The sequence below is a fragment of the Brachyhypopomus gauderio genome, chromosome 3 (assembly GCF_052324685.1).
Source record: "Brachyhypopomus gauderio isolate BG-103 chromosome 3, BGAUD_0.2, whole genome shotgun sequence".
NCBI classification, from domain to species: domain Eukaryota; kingdom Metazoa; phylum Chordata; class Actinopteri; order Gymnotiformes; family Hypopomidae; genus Brachyhypopomus; species Brachyhypopomus gauderio.
The window spans coordinates 19,152,130-19,174,685 of record NC_135213.1 but is presented as its reverse complement, the minus strand read 5'-3'; the positions used below and the strand labels follow the sequence as shown (position 1 = coordinate 19,174,685).

Genomic DNA, 22,556 nt, shown 5'->3' with positions numbered 1-22,556 from the left:
GGTTCAGTACTGCAAACATACACATAGTGCTTAAGTGTACAGTGCTGCAAATACATACACATAGCTAGACATGCTAATAATTTATTATTTCACAGAAGATTCAAGATCATAGCATTAGTTTTGAAAGTTACTGCTGAGTGCTGAGTTTTTATTCATTTCAGTTTTATCACTATTCTATGCTAATTATTATTTGTCTAAGTTTTTTTTCTTTTCACAAACTGCACTTTGGTTGTTCTAAATGTGCTCTGTAAATCATTTCTTACTTTGCATAGAACCCAGGTTCTTAGATTCTACTTAGAACCCAGGTTCTTAGATTCCACTTAGAACCCAGGTTCTTAGACTACACTTAAAACCCAGGTTTTTAGATTCCACTTAGAACCCAGGTTCTTAGATTCTACTTAAAACCCAGGTTCTTAGATTCCACTTAGAACCCAGGTTCTCCATTCATATTTCTATGTTTGCTTCCGATCCAACGTACCTTCCTGTGTGGTGGGTTACAGCAAAGCTGTGCCAAGTACTTCTGAGTTCAAACATACAGAAAAGTGGATGCTCCCCGGGTTCCACATGCAGATGTGGGAGTATTTATAGTGAAACATTTCTGTGGTTTTCAAGCTAACCCTGAAATAAAATATTAGGTGAAGAATTAAAAGGCTTTCAGCTTGACCTGAGCTCTGACTCAGAAAATCCCATGATTCTTAGAGTTTATGGAACATTTTTGCATTTATTTATGTTTCATGGAATGGTATGGGATTTATAGGGCAGTTCCTGTACTCTTTGTGTGGCACCTACATTTTCAAGCTTGGGCTTTATGATCAACGTGTCTGAGTGTATCTGAGTTTCTGTTTACTTCCTGGTAGGATGCTAATTTGGGGCTCATTCTTTGCTCGATGTGTAACAAACTACACGTGAACATAACCATGGCCTACATTTTATGTAAACAAGGTCTTAATCATCACTTTACCAAATAATTTCCAAAATTACCAAATTTCCAAAATAAAGGTATTTCCAAATCCAGAAATAAATGACCCCATCCCAGTCAATGCCTGAATTACATTTTCTTTTTTCTTTCTTCTGTTTTCTTCTTTTCCACTTAACAAATCTCTCAAGTCTATTGTGTTCCAGGCCTGGTTCCGAGAAACAGAATCAGTTTATTGCGTGTCAGCGCATATGCCAATGTAGACGTCCATTTATTGAAAGTGGAAACAGAAATACATCGTATCTACGGTGATTAACAGGATAAGAGATTAACAGGATGTTCTGTAGCTTCGCTTTAGTCTTTTCAGCATAAACTGCATTATTTGAGTTACCTGAACCGTGTCTGATTGAAACCTTCTTATCATCTTCTTTCTACTTGTTTTTTTAACTAACATTTTCTTTTGTATACAGCAAAAGTCAAACGTGGTCTACATCTGCACTTAATACAATGCTGTAATGCAGACCAGTGTCTACCATGGAATAGTCTGGCTATGCGTTTGATACGATGTGGTTTTCTTTATCTGTGAGAACTAACAGGGGCATCCGGCTGACAAACAATGAACACAATTGATGCGCCCACATCAGTGTGAGAGTGGCACAGATAACGACCTCCAAGAGTGCTGGCTCATTTTCTAGCGTTCCCTAAGCCGGGTGACTCATGGGCACATTCTGTCAGTGAAGCGGAGATGGGCGTGTTCCTGGGGGCTCCTCGCTCAACGGCTACAGGCGAAGACAACGCTCCAGTGGCGAGGCCGCGAGGCGAAGGTAGCAGCCGTGATGACGTGACTCATGCTGATTCAGGGTGAGCGTGCTTATTAGTAACCCAGAGAGTGGAGAAGGTGAAAGCCTAAACTCTCTCATTCGAGTGGGTATGGAGCGACTTGTCTGTGCAAGCCTACTGACTGTGTGTATACAGATCTGATTATATATCTGTCATATGAGTAACAAGACAACCTCACAGTTAAAATGCCATAGGCACATTCACACGCGCACTCTCTGTATTGTTTTCAACAAGATGTTTCCACCACCTGCTATTGAAAGTTTATTTTGTGTACAATTGTACAGTCCGTATAATACAGTATATATAAAATGTAAAATACAAAAACCATTTGAAGTATCAGTTGCATGTAGATATTATAGAACCAAAGTGATAGCTATAATTAGATGATACACCACAGCAGACACTCCCATGATCTCAAAGGTATCATGTAAAAATACCAACCAAAAGGAGGTGGTATAGATGGGCAATGCTACCATGTGTTCCATCTTTGCAGCAGAATCCAGCCTCACAGATTTATGTTTTAGGTATATATTACAAAGTTTGTAAATAAAAGTTTAATATTTTTAATTATAATAAAAAAAACTTTTTAAAAGATGAAAACATGTTTTGAAAACTAGCAAGGTTCACCTCCTTTTGCTCTCCAAAATACAAAATTCAGAAATCTGGTAAAGAGTGGCCTTGAAGCCAACATAAACCATGTCCATCTTACAAGAAATTAAAGGAAATGAGTTCAGTTGCAAACCCCTCCTGCTCATGAGTGCAGGCATCTGTGCTTTCCTTGTTTTCTGAAAGCATGTTTATGCAAAGTAGCCTAAATGAAAATGTTTACATTTGTGGGTCAAAAAATGTAAGCAGCCATTCACTGACCTACTAATCAGACCTGAAGTGTGTATACTGAAATATTGAGCCTTTCTTCAAGAAAAAAATTGTTTAGGTGTTTGAGCAATGAACAAAGTGAACATCCTCTTTGAACTGTGAATGTTCTTTAAGGTGATATTTCAAACCAATTATCTTTGGTCATTTAGTCTAATATGACTCATCTTCTGCTGCCATGGTGATTGTGATTTAGTCACCTGTATTTTTTTCCTTGAAGCTTGTTTCATTTAATTTCAATGTCCTTGTGTTTTGTTCTATTATTTTGTCTACACACAAAACCTTTTTTTCATAAAAAACAACAATAAAAGTGAAGGAAAAATGTTCCTTTCAGCCTGTTTCTAGTTGATGTTGGAAGGTGAAAGCTGAAAAAATTGTGATGCCAGCTCCAGAATGGATGAATTACTGAGTCACAGGTCTTACTGTAATGTGTCTATAATAGCACATTATAGAACACAGCAGGCACGAGTAATCTTACAATGTGCTTGGAACCATCTACATATAATCCTATTGTATCCATTTAGAAACCTGTTTATTTGACAAGGGCAACCACCATAGCTCGATTGATATGGGGGAGACCTTGTATCACAATATGGTGTAGACACTGTGGTGCTGAGCTCGTGCACTGACCACACTGGACTCTCCCTGCTCAAACACTTCTGAGTCACAGCTCAAGCAGAATCTGTTTAGAAATGGGGAAAAAACCAACATTTGCTGCTGATTGGCTCCAGGCCTTTTTCCACGTACCGACACTTGAATTAGAGAAAGGAGATGGGCTGAAATTAACACTCCAGCACGTTCCAACCTAATCTACCAAATCTGTAGCATATGGCTGTCATGTATGGCCATCTTTTATTAAAAAGGCGTCAGGCAATCTCAAAGCCGAAGTCAGAGAGGAAGGCACTCAACAGGGCCACAAGAGAAGTCGTAAAACAGGACACCAGAAAAGCAATGAGAAGCATGTCCCAAAACAGAGAAAACACTCAGACCCAAGAGGAGGCTCAGGAGCAAGAAGGAACAGCCCTTGAACACAGAGGGGAAACAGGAAACAGGTGGGGGACGGGAGTGGCCGGTCATCAGTGAGGCGGTGATGATGTATGAGGGAGTGTAGGTGGAGCCAAGACAATTAGAGAGTGTGACAATTACCACAGATAGTAACTCTGATGAGCAGTTAGACAAGAACAGGAAAATGTGAAGATTAGCAACACACAGTCTTCCTCAAACACATAATTAACTCAGTATTCGCTATATACACAGTGGATCAAGATTCGATTGGAAAAATACTTTATTGAAACAAATGAACCTTTGGTGTTTTGCAATAACTTCATTACATTCTCAGTGAATTCATGTGATTCATTTTACTTCTCAGAAGCTATTTTAATACTTAAATACCATGAATTTCTCCAAAATTGCTAAATTGATATGGTAGTTATTGCATGTGTATTACATGTGAAACAGGAGAGAACAATGCAAGAATATTACATTGTAACAATCACATGTAACATGTTTTATTAAGAAATAACACTTTTGACAAAATCAAATGGAGGTCTAAAGAAGTACAGAGTTACGATGCCATCTGGTGGTCATGCATTTTCCATCAATCACCAGGTTAGATTGTTGATTTCCTAATTTTTTTGATTTCCTACTTGATTTCCATGCTTTATAAAATTTCCTGCTGATGCTACAGCTACACTTAAAATGTGACATAAAATGGGACCTTTCTCCCAACCATATTATTTATATTTATTAGTCAATTAACACATTTGTTTATTAACTGTAGTTATAATAATCATAACAAGAACAAAAACCACAATAAGAATTTTCATCCTCTGACTGCCCTTGGTTTTCACACTCACACACACACACACACACACACACACACACACACACACACACACACACACACACACACACACACTGTTCATTTGTTCTTTCATACTGTATTTTATCAAAAAAAAATTATAAATATATATTTTATTGAAAGAGGAATATCTTTTACAATGAACTCTAATCTCTGAAAATGTGTCATATGGACTACTATTTCAGTAACAGGTAATTAAGCTGTAACAGGGAAATATTTAACAAAAAAGCATTATGTCCATCTTGTTAGATTCAAAGTACTGAGGATCACGAGGACTGGCTTTCTGCATGCGTTGCACTTTTTTACTGACTATGCAACTATGTTATCCTGTCTGAAGCACAGGGGTGGGGGGTCCCACAGTCCTCCACACACTTCTCACAGAGGGGAACATGGAAAACAGAAGACTGAGGGTTCTACCACCAAGCCCCCCAGCAGTAGATCTAAGAGAGGAAAAAACCTACGGGAATGTTTTTGCTGAACTTGAGTCAGTAGACTTGCCTTTGGGAACAACTTTAAGGTATTACTATCCTCATTAACATGAGTGAGAAAAGAATGATTTACATGAGAGCGCTGACCTTTGTACTGGCATTCTGCTTTGATATGTCAAGTTTAATGTGGATTGTTAAATATTTTTGCTTGAACAAGGAGGGAAATTCAGAAAGGCTGGAAAATCGGTATGATGTAGTTGCAAGCCTTTAGCAGATATTTGCCTTTTACGGTGCAGTCATTATCTAAATTTAGAAACCAGTTATTCTATTAGCACTGGTCTTCATAAATACTAATTAATGCATGTTATTAACTAGATACTAAAATATTACTGTATATTACTGCTGCTGCTACTGATACCACCACTAAAACAACAGTAACAACAACATAAACAATTAACATAACATATAGAATTAACGTATTACTATGTTATACAATAATAATTGTACTTGTCCATTCATTTGCTCTGTCAGTAACAATAGCATATTAATGATATTAGTTGTAGTATATGCTGTTAATTACAGCATAACTGAAACTGTGGCCTAATAATAGGTCATAACACCCAAGGCATCCTTAAGCCTTCTGAACGTAGTGAGCGTCTCACATCTCCCCCTGTCGGTCGACATTGGTCATTGCATGTTCAACCGCATTGTCACAAATTAGCACTGTGATGAATACAACTAACATGGCGGAGAATGAAACCTTGGAGTCTATCACCGAGCATGAACGCATATTGCAAGAAATCGAAAGTACGGACACGGCTTGCGTTGGTCCAACGCTTCGGTAGGAGATTTGGCTTGCCTTGTCTTTCCAGGGTTTTTTTTGTTTGTAACATTTTCCTATCTCCTCAGGAAAAGATGGATGGAATGGGGCCTTTGTTGGCTAAGATAACGTTAACTCACCCATGACAAATCTAGACTGCTAGGCAGCCACCAGCCCACAACAAAACATCTAAAACAAACGCAGCTATTTACCTTAGTCGAATAAGGGCAGCTACTGTTAAACTCAGCTAACGTTAGCCTACCTATTACAGACATAGGGCTGCATTTAATAGGTCAGGCCAGGGGTAGAAGTGCATCTGTCCACCTGGTAACACTTGGACTTGTGAGGCGTTTTCCGTTTGAAACGCCTCTAGGTGCCAAATGTGGGATTATCCGCCGCGTCGTTAAACCGGATTATATTCCCGGGTCCTTTTGTGAGTTTTCACACAGCGTACATTAGCCCAAGATGTGCGACATGGTGCACCTGGCGGCGAGTCTCGGACGTCTTCTCCCTTTAGCTCCACACGTTGTGGACGTACAGAGGAGGACATGGTGTACCGACGCCTCGGTGCCGGTCCCGGTGACCGGTTCACGGGTTTGGCGCTCGTTAACTGAAACAGGTGACCCGGTGGGTGTGGCAGCTGTGTTAGCACGTTAGCTAACGTGCTATGTTGCTAGCAGCCGGCTAGCTAGCTCAGCTAAGCTATCAAATGAACTGGATAGTGATGCAAGGAAGCACGTTTGTAAGACCTGCATAGATTAACTAACGTTATGTGAGTTACAACCACATTATTAAACACACACATCATATTGGGGTTGGTTAAGAGCAAATAACGGGTTGTTTACGTTAGTCGAATGAAAGGGAAGTCGAAATTTCCACCTGGACAGGGTTTGTATAGATTTAAACTACACTTTAAACTGCAGGCCACCTGCAAGGCCATTCCACCTGAGGCAGTTGTGCATGAAGTGCCTTGTTCAGTGGCAGTAGACATCAGCTGGGTTTGAACCCATGTCTCCTTATAAGGTGTAGCTTGCAGTGTTAGTGTGCCAAATCATGGCAGTCAGGTTTATTGTCAGCTGCTTGTCTCGGGTTTTAATTCAGAGCTAGATTCAGCCAGTGACTTGCGTCTCCTATGCTTGTAGAGGCGGGGAGTGGAAAAGGTGGGACCTGGTTGTAGAGATTTGTCTTCACTTTCCTGGCAGAAGGCAGGAGGAAGCGACCTTTTGATCTGTGGGCTGCAATAACAGGAAGGAGGAAGCACAGGCAACATGACTGCAGAACCTTGTTCTCTCTTTGTGTGTGTGTGTGTGTGTGTGTGTGTGTGTGTGTGTGTGTGTGTGTGTGTGTGTGTGTGTGTGTGTGTGTGTGTTGCCAGTCCATGTCCAGGTGCACCCACAAAATGGATGGGAAGTGAATTGTCCTTGGTCAAAGATCTGGAGCATCGTGGCTCTGGCCAAATGTTAAAATGTTTCGATGTTCTGTAGATGTGTTTGTCGTAACATGCCATGTTGTAATGTAGTTTCCGCATTCATGAAGAAATTCATGAAAGGTTTAGCTGTGAAGTATAGGAAGCTGTCAGTGAATCAGTGAGGATGATTAGCTATAAAGTGTAAGACAGGTAACACTGAGGAGGTTTCCCAGGAAACCTAATGGAACATCATTAATGTTGAAGGCTGCCATTCACACTTCAAACTATATTGGAAAATGAACAAAAAGGCGTTGCTTTGGCAACCTGGGCTTATCTGTTACCTTCTAAGTAAGGAGCTATGCAGGAACTGCTTGAAATAGGGAAGAAATGGGGCATTGTTGGCTTCTTGGGAGGAGTGGGTGTGCTGTGTGACCATAAAGGACCCTGAAATCATGGCAGTATTACAGCTGACAGGGCTGAAATCAAAAGGAGCTGTACCTTCTTGAACTGAGAGGCGTGCGCACTTATATATGTGCTGGATGCTCAAGCAGCAGAGGTTCAGCCTGGTCTTGGGCCGAGCCAATGGTGGAAACATGTTTACATTGGGCTACAGTCCACGTTTGGGAAAGGTGCATAACGGTGAGGGTAATGTTAACTTGTGTCCCCACCACACCCTTGCGTTGGTGTCGAGCAGCAGCCAAGGTCGTAGCGGAGGCCTCTTCTCCGCCCGCTGCTTCCAGAACAAAAGGTGGCATGGGACTCACAGGAAGAGCCAGTCTCCCACATATGCTTGGCTGCAGTTTCCACATCGTGGAAGGCTGTGTGTCACCCCAGAGTCCGAGTGCTAGGGTACACAGAATCAGTGCACCAGGATATGAACAGGCTAATAACATGGAATGACAATGCGTAATTGATCTGAGCATGCAACTCAGGAAAGCATGCCATTAAGTGTTTTGCCTAAGTGACAGCCGTGGGGAATGAAAGTGTGTATTTGAGAAACACAGCTGTAATTAAGTCGCTTTGTGTTTAATAATTCATAGTGGTTCACATTGATGGTCATGGTTCCATTTGAGATTGTGAGGGATTATTCACTCTGCAAAGAACTAATTTGGCATTAGTTGTAGATATTGGGGGAATTACCTTAATATCTCAGGCTTGCTTTCAGTAGAAAACTGGTATTTTCTTCCCTCATAGTAGCTGTATTTTTAGTAGTGTTTATTGTACTACAAATAAGTGTAAAGTGATAGATGTAGGCTGAGGAAAATTGTTTTGCCTGTCAAAAGTTCACTTGCAATTAATGATCAATTAATATACTTCCTGTTTGGCTATTGTAGTAGCTTGACATTTAATATTTAATGTTCGTCTCCATTGTCGTCCACAAGGAGGCGCACTTGAATTACGTATCAAATTCTCATTTGCTTTCTCCGCTCAGGGTTTTTCCAGAATTCTGTCAGCTGGTTTTCATAGTACTGGCAAGTTGTTTTAATACATTATTAATACAGAGGTCTAGTAATACATTAGGCACACTTGTCATTGATTTATAGAGTAATAGCTTGGTCCTTACAGAGTCAGTGGTTACTGTCTGAATAGTTTTTTCCCTTCTTATGACATTTTATCATAAACATGCAGTAAAATTTTTTAGCAAGCCGATATTTTATATTTTAAAGCCATCTGGTTTTATGGTACTAGCCATTTGTTGGAAGGCTGAACATGGCTACAGAATGGCAAAGTGACCGAACATTTTGTGTTCTACCTTACAGCTCACATAACAAAACAGGTTTTCATTCATTGGGGGCAGACATCTGATCCGCATGGGAGATTGATTATTTATGTATTTATTTATTTGTTTTTAGTGTTATAATGATGGTGCCTTTTGACCAGAAAGCACAATTTCATTTTTGGCAGAATATGCGGGATGAACAGGATAAAGGTTCAGGCAGTGCACCAAAGAAAAATCAACCTCCTCATAGCACCACAGCCTTTACAACCTCCTCATAGCACCACCTTTACAACCTCCTCATAGCACCACCTTTACAACCTCCTCATAGCACCACAACCATTACAACCTCCTCATAGCACCACAACCTTTACAACCTCCTCATAGCACAACGACCATTACAACCTCCTCATAGCACAGCGACCATTACAACCTCCTCATAGCACCACAACCTTTACAACCTCCTCATAGCACGATGACCTTTACAGCCTCCTCATAGCACCACAGCCTTTACTGCCTCCTCACAGCACAACAACCATTACAACCTCCTCATAGCACGATGACCTTTACAGCCTCCTCATAGCACAACGACCTTTACAACCTCCTCATAGCACCACGACCTTTACAGTCTCCTCATAGCACGATGACCTTTACAGTCTCCTCATAGCACGATGACCTTTACAGTCTCCTCATAGCGCCACAACCTTTATTTATAATGGGGAGGGGGCTCCAGACTGAGCTGTACAGCGCCGTCACTTGCTGTCTAACACCCACCATGGCCTCACACGCTGGCTGTAATTGGCCATCTGGAGCAGCTGGGGAGAGCCCAGGCCCTGCTGCCCCCCAGCTGCCCTGCTGCCCCCCAGCTGCCCTGCTGCCCCCCAGCTGCCCACACTATATTACATTAAACAGTATATTACAGTATTATACACTAAACACTAGGCTATATTTCACTATATTACACTTTGCATGCCAGTGTTACAGTATAGAATTCAAACAGTTAAGGCCTCATGTACTATACGTTTACCGTTATCTCTAAAGTGATGTAGCTGAATCAAATTTCTAATTGGAAGATGAGAAAAAGGACTCAGCACTATAATATGTGTATTATAGCATATATTATGTATAAAATAGTGTATACAGTAATATGTATATTGTAGCCTATATTATATATATATTATGTATAATATAGTGTATATTATATATATTGTAGCTTATACTATGTATAATGTAGTGTATATTATGGATATTATAACATATTATGTATAATGTAGTGTATATTATAGCGTATACTATGTATAATGTGCAGTTAGGCTCATTTTTATTTATCTCAAAATAATCCATCTAAAGAGATTGAATCAATGAATCGTCGGGCTCATAAGGTTAGAGCTGAGTAGCTGAAACTAACAATGCTACGATAATGAAAACCTTAACTGCTTTTATTGTACTGTTTTCGTATTTCATAGGATAGTCAACTCTTAAGTCTGTTTATGATGTAGAATTACTATGTTAGATATATACTACATGCATGTTCCAGCTATGTTGTCCATTACTGCAGTAACTCTTCCCAAACAATGTATGCCTAGACACAACCCTGAGACCATGGCAACACCATACACACAACTATTGATTGACCTGATGGTGCCATTGCAGATCTGTGTACGATGACCAGCCCAATGCGCACAAGAGGTTTATGGAGAAACTCGATGCCAGAATACGAAATCATGACCGAGAGATTGAGAAGATGTGCAACTTCCACCATCAGGGCTTCGTCGACGCCATCACCGAGCTGCTCAAGGTTCGCGCGGATGCCGAGAAGCTGATGGTAAGCGTGGCGAGCACCTCACGGGCTAGCCAATCAGGAGTCAGGGGATTTAACAGCGTACCTTTCCCAGAAATAGCACTACTTCAGGAGTGGCCAACCTGTGGCTCTTTGCCTGGTTTCATGTGGCTCCCCAGCCGGCCCGTGCTCTCACCTGCATAAACGATCTGTGCCGTGGCCCGGTTACCTCATCAGCTCTGAGGTCCACAGACTGCTACACCGTCATGGTGCGTGGTTTGTTTACAAGCCTAGCGAGCCGCCAATACTTTTAAAACCAGCGTAGTGGAAAACGGGAAACTAGCAGCATGAAGTGACTCTGCTTTGAGTCTCGTTGGTGAGACGCAGTCTTCTGTCACATGTTTTGGAATAAACCACATACGAGGTGCAGCAAAGGCACCGCAGACGACTGTCACTGTCAGTTCTCTTCTTCCTAAAGGTGAGCGCGGGTCAGTGGCGTTGTAACGAGTGTTGATAATGGAGTTTATCCACTTTTTACCTAGAAAACAGTTGCGTACATAACAGAGCTTGTAGTGTGCGTGCACGCATGTATGAGCAACCTCGAACCAGGCCTAGGAATTTAACCCAGGACCCTCTGGTCACAAGACCAGTTCCCTAACCACCAGACCAAGTTCTTTGTAAAATGTAATACTTTTTTTTTAAGAGAGATTGAGGTGGACATGAATAACTTGTGTCTAGTATAGTGTACTAATAAAATGATGGACAGGCTTCCATAGCGTCCGGCTTTAACAGCGTTGCCATTTAAGGAGCGTGTCTTTATGTTTTTGGTAAGGTCTATTATAAAGTAATTTACATTACCATTACATTTACATTACTCACTGCTGCTTATGACTGGTATGAAGTAACAATTATAGAGTTGTTAAAGGAGGCATAGGTTCACAGGACGTAAGTAAGAGCCATGATGCCGTCCTACCTGTAGTACAGCCAGGCTGCAGAGCAGGATGAGGCTGGGGTTCAGGGCTTGTTCAGCAGGATGAGGCTGGGGTTCAGGGCTTGTTCAGCAGGATGAGGCTGGGGTTCAGGGCTTGTTCAGCAGGATGAGGCTGGGGTTCAGGGCTTGTTCAGCAGGATGAGGCTGGGGTTCAGGGCTTGTTCAGCAGGGACTCTCCACAAGGAGTTTACAAAAACAGCAGTCAATATAGGCAGATCTTCTTCACTGATTATACTTAAAAGCAGACACACCCAGGTCATAAAGGCACCCTTGTTTAGATTTCAGTTATTTCTGCAGGTGATCCCTGAATCTGAATCTGCATATGACCTCATGTAGCCATAAGGCTGGAATGTCCTTGTGTATTGTTGAAACTCAATGTCCGTGCAGGGTGTGACATTCTGCTGGAAGTGAGACACACACAGAGGAGAAACCGCAGGTGACTGAAGGTGTGGCTGAAGGTCGCTATGGGAATTAAGTCATTAAGGGCTTTCTGACAATGTCTGAATGATTATTATATTAATTTTCTATTCATATACAAAATGTTCAAGAGACATGTACTCTATGTATGTGGGTGTGTACTCTAGGTGAGAATGTTCTCTATGTAGGTGGATGGTGTACTCTATGTAGGTGGGGGTGCACTGTATGTAGGTGGGGGTGTACTCTATATAGGAGGGGATGTACTTTAGAAGGCGGGGGTGCACTTTTATGTGGGTGGAGGTGTACCCTTATGTATGTATGAATGAATGAATGTTCAACTTATATAGCGCCTTTCTAGATACCCAAGGTCGCTTTACAATTTTAACACAGGTACAACTCTTACAAACCAATCACACACCGGCGAGATGCGGCAGCCAATTGCGCACAGCATACTCTCTACCGGGATCCACAGCCCCCTGGGGGACTGAATGGGGTGCAGGAAGGGGAGAGAGGACAGACCCTAGTGGCAGAGCACCATCCACCACTGGGCACACAAGCACACACACATTCATGCGCAGACACTCAGACAACTGCTTTTTTTACTGGACATGAATAGACATAGACACACACTCAGGGAGAATTTGTCAGGGAATCAGGGAATGCCAATTTACCTAACCTCCATGTCTTTGGATGTAGGTGGATGGTGTACTCTATGTAGGTGGGGGTGTACTCTATGTAGGTGGGGGTGTACTGTATGTAGGTGGGGGTGTACTGTATGTAGGTGGGGGTGTACTGTATGTAGGTGGGGGTGTACTCTATGTAGGTGGGGGTGTACTCTATGTAGGTGGGGGTGTACTGTATGTAGGTGGGGGTGTACTCTATGTAGGTGGATGGTGTACTCTATGTAGGTGGGGGTGTACTCTATGTAGGTGGGGGTGTACTCTATATAGAAGGGGATGTATTCTGTAGGTGGGGATGAAGTCCATGTAGGTGGGAATGTGGGAGTCCTTTGCTAGAGTAAGAGATGAGATGGAAATGTTTTCTGTAGAGGTATTGTGCAGTTCAGAGCCCCTTTTTGCATTACATTTAATTTGATATATTAACGTTTCATTTGTTAGTCCAAGTAAAATTTTCTGACGAGAGGCATAAAACATTTTGATGCAACTTTGGTTATATTCTACCATTAAGGGCCGAGACATCTCTCCTGCAGGTGAGACCTCCACTAGCGTGTTCAGACCCCTGGCGAGACCTCAGGCCAACCCCCCTTTAGCTCTCTGTCCACCGTCCGAGAGCGGAGCCGGTGCACCAAACGGCGCAGGGGTGGCCCACCAAAGTCTTTAATTGGAGCCACGTTAGAGACCAGCATATTCAGATAACGAGAGGGCCGCTAGCGTGTCAGCGGGGTCGCCGGACCTGCTTTGTCCCGGGATTAATGAGACTTTTAGTAATGCTCCCTTCGATGACCTAATGAGACTCTTCCTGTGTGGGAAAGTGTGCAGCGCTGGCCTCCCTGCTCCGCCAAGGCCTCCACTCTAATCAGCCACCCGGGCTTCCTAGGGGCTTTTCCCCCGCACAATGAGCGGCCCATAGACCTCATTGAGGTTATCAAGAAGGGACCAGTGGTCAATTGGGTCATTGATTTGAATTGTTTGACAGACCCAGAGGACCAAGCAAAGTTCAAAAATCCCAAGCAGAATTGAGAAGTTTGTCACAGAATCTGTTAGAAAGGGCTGTCACAAGCAATTACTGCACTTAAAAGGGCCCCGCCGACCAAAAGTTCAAGTTCCTGTTGCACATTTAATTTGAATTTGCCTCCCTTTATCCCTGATTCCTCATGGAGCATGATCTGATTACAAGGGATTATCTGATTACAAAGCAGATATAACAGAGGACTATGCTCTTCTGTATCTAACAAAAGTAATATGTTTTTAGGGCCAAGTGACCGACACCAATCGAAGACTCCAAGATGCCGGACGAGAGGTACAGAATAGTGATTTTGCCAACATGTCCTTCCACAGGCAGAGCAAAGAAATACAGTGTGATTAGACAGAGGCTGCATGGAGTGAGCTGTCTTGTTAATTCTGAGTGCTCTGCGCTCTTTGACCTTCTGGAAGGTGACAGTTCAGACAGAGGAAGTCATCCGCTGCAGGGTCCAGCAGAGGAACATGGCCACCACTGTGGAGAAACTCCAGCTCTGCATCCCCGGTAAGACCCGGTCGGCTGAAGGCTCCCACGCCCCAAACACCGTTAAAGGTGGCTCACTCTAGCATGACGCTGTGAATTCATTGGCTAAACCTAAGTAGCAAAACCGGAGCGATCCTGTTGGAATGGTGAGCAAGCAGTCAGGTACACTAGGCCTTTTTACAGTAGGACATTTTAATTTCTTCATCTGTTCTTGTGTTCATTTATTCCTTTAGATTTTTTTTATTCACACAACATAAAACATTAATGACATGTCAACTGTTTTAAATCTAAATTTGTTCTGTGAGAACATCGTGGGCCATCAAATTTTAAATGATTCTCATCACGTGTGCTGTTTTTGCTCTTTCCTATTCGTTGTGTTCTGGTCGTAGTTCTGGAAATGTACAGCAAACTGAAGGAGCAGCTTGAATCCAGAAGGTAAGCACCCACAAGGTTTTGAGGTAATAATGGTGCTTGGTCTCTCAGGTGGACGTCTGAAGTCTAAAGGAAGTGTGTTGCTTCAGTCACGTTGCTTCAGCTCAGCCAAAAACAAATAGAGAGTTTTGAAGCCGTGTTCCCAGGGAGAGCTCCCTTCAGCCGGCTAGGGGTGTTGGGGGGTGCGCTGTATGAGGTCACGCCAAGCCTGAAAATAATGACCCTTCTTTGTCCATCCTCATCATGTCGGCTGGTCATAGCACATCACGGACGGGTAAACAACTCAGAAGCAAAGACAATTGACCTTGTGTGCCCTCCTTCACAGCGCCGATCCGCACCAGCCCATCACGGGCCTCCTTCAAATGGAGGCACTTAGCAGGGTGCGTGCCTCCGCTAATCCACGGGTCGTCTCCTTCTCACTAATGACCCATCCCAAGTCCGACTCTGATCAGCGGGGGTTCCTTTGCGGTTCACATGTAACGCCGGCCTGGAAGGGAGCCCCATGAGCCCCTGGAACCGCCTTCCTGAGCCCATCTGTATTCCAGAGGTGGCGTCAGGAGTAGGATCTGGAAGCTCGGATGAGTTGAGTCGGCACTTGAAGGCCCCTGCAAGCCAGTGCAAATTACATATAATTGAAGCTGCTTACCCCATATTTACGTTAATGTGGGTAGTGTGGCATTTGTGGGTATGCTAAACCATGGTAGTGCTGCCAACAGTACTGCTACTGCTAATAGCCTTGACTCGGGAAAAGTCACAGGTATCATTCGCCACAGGTCTGCTCCATAGATCACCATTCTAAATAAAACACATTCGAAGTCCCTCGTCATCCTGAATTCACACTGTGGCAGCCATATGTAGATGTGAGCAAAATGAGAACTGGTCTCCCCATAATTGAATTACAGTCACACAGGTTAGCAACCTGACCACCTGAAGTGACCACCTTTTCTTGCTAACTGGCAAGTAGAGTCAGGTTTTCTAATATGAATCAGATTTTCCACTGGGTCAGTATGTCTAGGAATATGACATGGAATATGGATTCATCCAAGGAGTGCTCCATGGACCCCTACAATGCAGACCAGGTTTCCATGACAAACACTCTTATTGTACTGTATGGAAATGAAAAGGCTTTACAGATTGTTATAGAAATGAACAATTGAGGGTGCTCAACAGATACAGCTGTGTACTTGAATTTGAATGTAGAAATACGAAGAAAAATGTGTAGGATAGAAATTCTGAACAATTCTGAACAAACAACAATAAGTTTACCTTATTCACCAGAGCTTACTTGACTGATGTTTAATAGCTTTCATTGTATTGTCATTAATAATCAAGTTATGGTAATAGATTTATAGTTTATGAATATCAGTGTAGTGCATGCCTCAGCTAATCCACAATAATCCACCCACAGCTCTAATCTTGTGTTATTGCACATAAACAATGTTTCTGCAATATTCTACAATATCTACTCACGCTTTAGATGTTCATGTGCATGGAAACAAGCAGACATATTAGTAGCATCTTTCATAAAGAGTAAAGAGATTGCTAGTTCAGGTAGGTTGGTGTTTCGGTAACACTGTTTCTGTTGGCCTCTGTCAGATACTACGCTGCCCTGAAGACCATGGAGCAGCTGGAGAACATTTACATCCCCAGAGTCGGCCAGTACCGCTTCTGCCAGATCATGGCTGAGACACTCCCCAAACTCCGCGAGGAGATCAAAGAGGTCTCCATGTCTGACCTGAAAGACTTCTTGGAGAGCATCAGGAAGCACTCGGATAAGATTGGCGAGACGGCCATGAGGCAGGTGAGAGTCAGAATGGGTCCTGCTGGCGTTATTTGCATGTTTTGTATTAAAAATAGCCAATCAGGTCACAGGTCTCAAGGGCCTTCATGCAGTCAACAGCAGACTGTGAAAAGTGCTTCTGGCCAACCCTAGCTCCGTTTGCTTGTCACGTCCGGTGGAACGTTCCACCAAATCACCCCCCCCCCCCCCCCCCAACCCACACAAACCCTCACTGTGCCGGAATGTTCTTCTGCTCCAGGCGCAGCAGCACAGGACGTTCCTGAGCACCGTGCAGAAGCAGGTGAGCGCAGGCTGCACTAAACCCCTCTACAGCCTCAACGGGAGAGGAGCCTTCCAGCACAACGGCCTTGAGGAGGCTGTCGACGAGGACGAGGCGGACGACGAAGTATGGTCGCTCATCCACCACACTGCAACGAATACACTACCGAATAAATATAGCTTGAGAGAAAAGTTACAGAAGTTTCCAAAACAAACCTGTGGTTGAGATTAATGGCGTTTAAGTTAACATTGTTTTTGAGTAATGCCACAGCATTGTGAAGTCATGCTCAACCTGTTCACAGCTGTTAAGAAACAAGAGGCCTTACAGTGAGTCTTTGGGTTTCCTTTAAGGTTCTAACAGCACAAGACCTGGTGGACTTCTCTCCTGTCTACAGGTGTCTTCACATCTACACTGTGTTGGTATGTAAGTGCATCACTTCCCACATTATGGCTTTGTTTGGGGTTTCTTGTCCTCCTGTCCTGACTGCGGAGTGCTCTGCTCAGCCGTCCGCTTTCCGTGTGGCCGTTGTCTTATCAAACACTGCTCCCCCTAGTGGTTCAAACAGATATTAACAGGTTACACATGAGAAGAGATTTTCGAAATGAAATGAAATGAAATGTGCCATATTTTGTCAATTGTGATTTTTTACACCCCAATCGAAATTTGTCCTCCGCTTTTAACCCATCTGTGCAGTCAGAACACACACACACACTAGTGATTACTAGGGGGCTGTGGATCACACGTGCCCAGAGCGGTGGGCAGCCCTAGCCCGGCGCCCGGGGAGCAGTTGGGGTTAGGTGCCTTGCTCAAGGGCACCTCAGTCATGGCCTGTCTGGGAATCGAACCCACGACCCTCCGGTCACAAGTCCAGTTCCCTACCACCAGGCCATGACTGCCCCTGTTTCCTCAGTTTTCACAGGTGTGCAACTCCTATTATGTCTGCCTTAAACCCAAAGGCAATTGTATGTCATTCAGAGTGAGTCTGTTGGCACAGTACTGCCCTCTGTCTCTTCAGGGGAGAACTAGTTTTGTGTCCTTAAGAAGAAGTAGAGATGGTTGAGTGGAGGGGTGTGGTCAGCGTCCGATAGGCTTGACTGAGCATTAACCTCTGTTACGTTGTGAAAACAAGACGGGGAGAAAGGGCCAAACTGCCTTAGATGTGTCGCGTGGCCCCCGGTTTGACAGTGAGTCAGCGCCAATGGCTTGTCCCGAACGGCTACTTAGAAAACGGGAGCTTGGGACACTGGGGCCACAGCTGAGAAGTGGTGGGGAACGAGTTTGTGCTGCACAAATCATGTAGTATTTTACACATGGCATTGGATTTCAAGCATTTTGAAGCTCCCTAATTGTTTTAGGCAGTACAGCGATACACTGTTATTAGCGTCATAATGCATGTTTCAGAACATATTGAAAGCATCTGAGGTTAGATAGATCCATATCTGCTTTGCGTGAATAGTGCAGTAATTGTGCTTTATTGTGCGTACGATGGAGGTTTGTGAGCTGGAATGAGCTATAACCTGTGATGTGGCGTTCTCTCTTAGGGAGACAGAGAGACGTTTGAAAATTACTACAGAAAGCAGAGGAAGAAACAGGCCCGCTTAGTGCTGCAGCCCCAGTCCAACATGGTGAGGACTCTTTCAGCAACGCTCCACCTCCCTCGGCGAAACTGCCTCTTCACAAAGCTTCTCGTCATTTTATGTATGTGTCTGTGTGTGTTTTCCCAGCACGAAACTGTGGAAGGCTACAGGAAGTACTTTAACCAGATTGTCGGGTAGGTTTCGCCGTGGCATCTGCAGACTTCAAACCGTTCAGCGCTCAGTGCAATTCACAGATGGGGTCCTTCAACACGGCTCTTCTCTGCAGGTTTTTTGTGGTGGAGGATCACATCCTGCATGCTACCCAAGGTCTGGTCACCAGGGCCTTCACCGAGGAACTGTGGAACATGGCCCTGTCCAAAATCATCGCTGTCCTCCGCACACACTCGGTGAGCACTCCTCCGCCTGCTCCTCCTCCGGGCAAGAAGGGAGACGCACCCTCTCCCACATCTCCCTCCTTCCCTGTACCCCGAGCCCCTCTTTTTGTGATTGAAAGTCAGCTAACAGCGGGAGTGAGCCAGCTTGACCCCTTTTGTTCAGGCCGTCGGACCCAGGCTGTGAGCCCCAGCCACGGTGTTTTGCATAATCCCTCACCGATTTACAACTGACTGGGCCTTCCAAACACACGGTCAGCCCCAGTGGTTTAGAATATTCACAGTTAATCTGCTGTTATTGTTGCAATCTGTCCTCATTAGGGCCAACTGACCTCTCCATTAGATCAGATTGAATGGATGGCCCCTGAAAGGACTCGCCAGGAAATGGTTCCAATTATCATTCCAAATGCCTTGTTTTGAAAATAAACTTCACACACAAAAAAAGACTGAGAGGGCTAAGACCTGTTGGATCCTGGCCTGCTCTAGATGGGAGATGTGTTTTGCAGAAGTCAGAAAGTATTTTATTCAGAATGTATCCATATATATTGGGAAAATACTTTTTTTTAGAATTTTTTAGAACACTTTTAAACATGAATTATTCGGTTTTGGGGTTGATATTTTAAGCATTTATATAGGATTTATATTTTAATGGTTTAAATGTTATATGTCTGTATATGTGTGTGTGTGTGTGTGTGTGTGTGTGTGTGTGTGTGTGTGTGTGTGTGTGTGTGCGTGTGTGTGTGCGTGAGCGTGTGTGTGTGTGCGTGTGAGCGTGTGTGTGTGAGCGTGTGTGTGTGAGCGTGTGTGTGTGAGCGTGTGTGTGTGAGCATGTGTGTGAGCGTGTGAGCGTGTGAGTGTGTGTGTGCGTGTGTGTGCGTGTGTGTGTGTGAGCGTGTGTGTGGGAGCGTGCGTGTGTGTGTGTGTGTGTGTGAGTGTGTGTGAGCGTGTGTGTGTGTGCGTGCGTGTGTGTGAGCGTGTGAGTGTGTGTGTGCGTGTGTGTGTGTGAGCGTGTGTATGTGTGCGTGTGTGTGTGAGCGTGTGTGAGCGTGTGTGTGTGTGCGTGAGTGTGTGTGCGTGAGCGTGTGTGTGTGTGTGTGTGAGCGTGTGTGTGTGTGAGTGTGTGTGTGTGTGTGTGTGTGTGTGTGTGTGTGTGTGTGTGTGTGTGTGTGTGTGTGTGAGCGCGTGTGTGTGCGTGTGTGTGTGTGTGTGTGTGAGCGTGTGTGTGTGAGCGTGCGTGTGTGTGTGTGTGTGTGTGTGTGAGTGTGTGTGAGCGCGTGTGTGTGCGTGTGTGTGTGTGTATTGGCCTGTGTAAACGTATTGAGGTGTGCTGTCTGAGGTGTGGCCTGCTGCAGCATGTCGCTGGGGTGATTTACGCCCTCTCTCCCCTGCTCCTCAGTGGCGGCCCGGGGCAGGCCACCGCTCTGTGTGTCGGTGTTTAACGAGGGGACTGTGCTGGTGCAGAGGGGCCGTAAATCACGCCGCTAGTGTCCACGCGCTCTCCCGCTCCCTGTGCCACCAGCACACCGGTCTGGCCCCCTCCTGCTCCACACACGCTCACACTACACGGGAGTGCAGGCCGTGTTCGCCTTATTGAAGACGGCGCAGAGACAGAGAGGGAAAATATGTGGTGCTGTAAAGGGAATTCTGTCCCAGGATCACAAGGCCTAGCGTGGAACATGGAGTCAGACGTAGAGCCTGCGGATTGCGGCCTGTGAACCATAAGCAGGTGGAAAACGCGGTGATGAGAGGGAGGAATGGGGGTTGAATCCTGAGGTTTATTAGTAAGGAAAACACACATATTAACATGTAATGTTGACAGCTGCATAATTATACTGCTCCCCTAGTGGTGATTTTCGAGTCTAATTTGTAGCTGTGGGACAGGGTCTCTCAGTGATGAGGTTATCGGCAAGGTCGTGCCATGTTATGAATGATGGGTAAAAACAGCAAACTTGTCCTTTAAAAGACAAGATTGAAAGGTTGTCATCCTTTTCAATATTGGAATGACGACGGCAACAAGTAGCTTATAATATACTTTTAAAGGCAGGAGACCTGAAAACAGCTCCCAAGACTCAGCAAGCCTTGATTGATTTGGAGAGTGAGTGGAGAGACTCACTGTCTGTACGAGGAGCAAGATCTTGGGTTTCACCGTCCCTTCCGTTGCCCTCACAGAAGCTCAGGGTCCCTCACTCCTCGGGGATGGCGGGGGTGAGAGTAGGTCTGGAGGTCTGGAGGTCTAGGAGGTGATAGGAGGCCTGTGTGTGAAGGCATTTGCTAATCCAGTCAATCATCACTCCCCCGCCTGGGTGGAGAGCCACTCTCCCCTTCTCAACACCAGGACTCCTCCCCATCAGCGCTAAAGCTACAGCAGCCCCCACACACCAAGATGGGGGAGGGAGACGGCTGCTCCGCTCATTCAAACGCTAATGGCTTTTAAAGACTCATTAATACACCACGGTTTGGATCAATACGTGACTGGCTGCCAGATACCCATTTGGAGGGTAATGCGGAGGCCTAATTTGGCAAGGCTTTGTCTCGAGTGTCCATATATCAGGCATTAACCCAACAACACACTTCTGCAGTATAGATAAAACATGTACTCTTGTATGTTTTAACACATCACAGACATGAAGAGGCCGATTGCTTATAGACATTTGGAGTGTATTGGCACGTAATATTTGAACTAACTCGTGACCCCTTGTCTGTCCTTTCCCCGGCACCACAGTCTTACTGCAATGATCCGGACCTGGTCCTGGAGCTGAAGAACCTCATTGTTATATTTGCAGACACGTTGCAGGTATTTCACCACACCGTCCCAGCACGACATCCTTGCAGTCTGCAGCGTTCCCTCTGAAATATCTGAAATAACACGTACACACATTTTCTCAGCCATCCCACCTTCAAGCGTAACTCTTAGCCGTGTCCTTTGTCCTGTGCAGGGTTACGGTTTCCCGGTGAACAGACTCTTTGACCTTTTGTTTGAAATAAGAGACCAGTACAACGAAACCCTCCTGAAGAAGTGGGCTCTGGTGTTCAGGTAGAGCCTCCCTGCACGCACAGCCTAGTCTTGGAGTGAACGTGACACCTCCTAAGACCTCTCTATGTCATGAGGCTTGCACACTGAGCTGTTATCAGCGGCGTAAGTGCTGGGTTTCTTCTTCCTTTCGGTGAACCAGAGAGATATTCGAGCTGGACAACTACAGTCCCATCCCTGTAGAAAACGAAGAAGAGTACAAGTCTGTGGTCAGCCGGTTTCCCTTCCACGATGCAGAGATCGAGAAGGTTGGTCCGGCCTGTCTGGAAGCACATGCATGTTCATGACAAATGTTGGGAAAGCCCTCTCAAAACGCATGTCGTAACCTACACTCACACGTCTTGTGCTCCGTTCAATAGCAGCCATTTCCGAAGAAGCTCCCCATGTCTCAGTCTGTGCCTCAGATCTACATTCAGGTGAAAGAGTTCATCTACGCCAGCTTAAAGTTCTCCGAGTCGCTACATCGCAGGTCAGTGATCGTGCTATCATTACTACAGCTTCAAACCACTAGTCTGTCTCACTGAATTAAATCCACATGTACTCTTAATTAAAGCTTTTTTTTTAAACATTACATTCAAAAGGATCAGAACACAAATAAAAGATATGCTTTGAGTGTCAGCAGACGATAATGGTTATCAGACCCCCGCTGCATTTAAGATGAAACCAAAACATTGGTGTAGAGGGACGCGCGGGCTCATCGCCGGGTTCATCCGGGTCTGCTGCTTCTGTCATTGTTGCGCTCCAGCACGTAAACAAGTTTATCAGCGAGCGGTAGCTTCGCAAACAAGCGGCTCAGCTCTTCTCCCGAGCTGAATCTGAGAAACAGCTC

General features: G+C 44.6%; 1 protein-coding gene across 4 annotated transcripts in view; it reads left to right on the top strand.

Moving 5' to 3' along the window:
* Nucleotides 1-4,850: 4,850 nt before the first annotated feature.
* Nucleotides 4,851-22,556, top strand: part of exoc6 (exocyst complex component 6) — a 31,225-nt gene continuing 13,519 nt past the window's right edge. For 2 of the 4 annotated variants that reach the window (XM_077000018.1, XM_077000020.1), the window contains exons 1-15: nucleotides 4,851-5,007; nucleotides 10,517-10,688; nucleotides 13,984-14,031; nucleotides 14,166-14,256; nucleotides 14,625-14,670; nucleotides 16,264-16,468; nucleotides 16,707-16,853; nucleotides 17,078-17,146; nucleotides 18,269-18,352; nucleotides 18,452-18,498; nucleotides 18,591-18,711; nucleotides 21,419-21,490; nucleotides 21,633-21,730; nucleotides 21,870-21,975; nucleotides 22,087-22,196. In XM_077000018.1, the coding sequence (XP_076856133.1) occupies nucleotides 4,880-5,007; nucleotides 10,517-10,688; nucleotides 13,984-14,031; nucleotides 14,166-14,256; nucleotides 14,625-14,670; nucleotides 16,264-16,468; nucleotides 16,707-16,853; nucleotides 17,078-17,146; nucleotides 18,269-18,352; nucleotides 18,452-18,498; nucleotides 18,591-18,711; nucleotides 21,419-21,490; nucleotides 21,633-21,730; nucleotides 21,870-21,975; nucleotides 22,087-22,196 (1,544 nt within the window). In that variant the 5' untranslated portion in view covers nucleotides 4,851-4,879. Of the gene's footprint in view, nucleotides 5,008-5,601; nucleotides 5,760-10,516; nucleotides 10,689-13,983; nucleotides 14,032-14,165; nucleotides 14,257-14,624; nucleotides 14,671-16,263; nucleotides 16,469-16,706; nucleotides 16,854-17,077; nucleotides 17,147-18,268; nucleotides 18,353-18,451; nucleotides 18,499-18,590; nucleotides 18,712-21,418; nucleotides 21,491-21,632; nucleotides 21,731-21,869; nucleotides 21,976-22,086; nucleotides 22,197-22,556 lie in introns of those variants that run through there. The other 2 variants (XM_077000019.1, XM_077000021.1) reach the window with 1 other exon arrangement.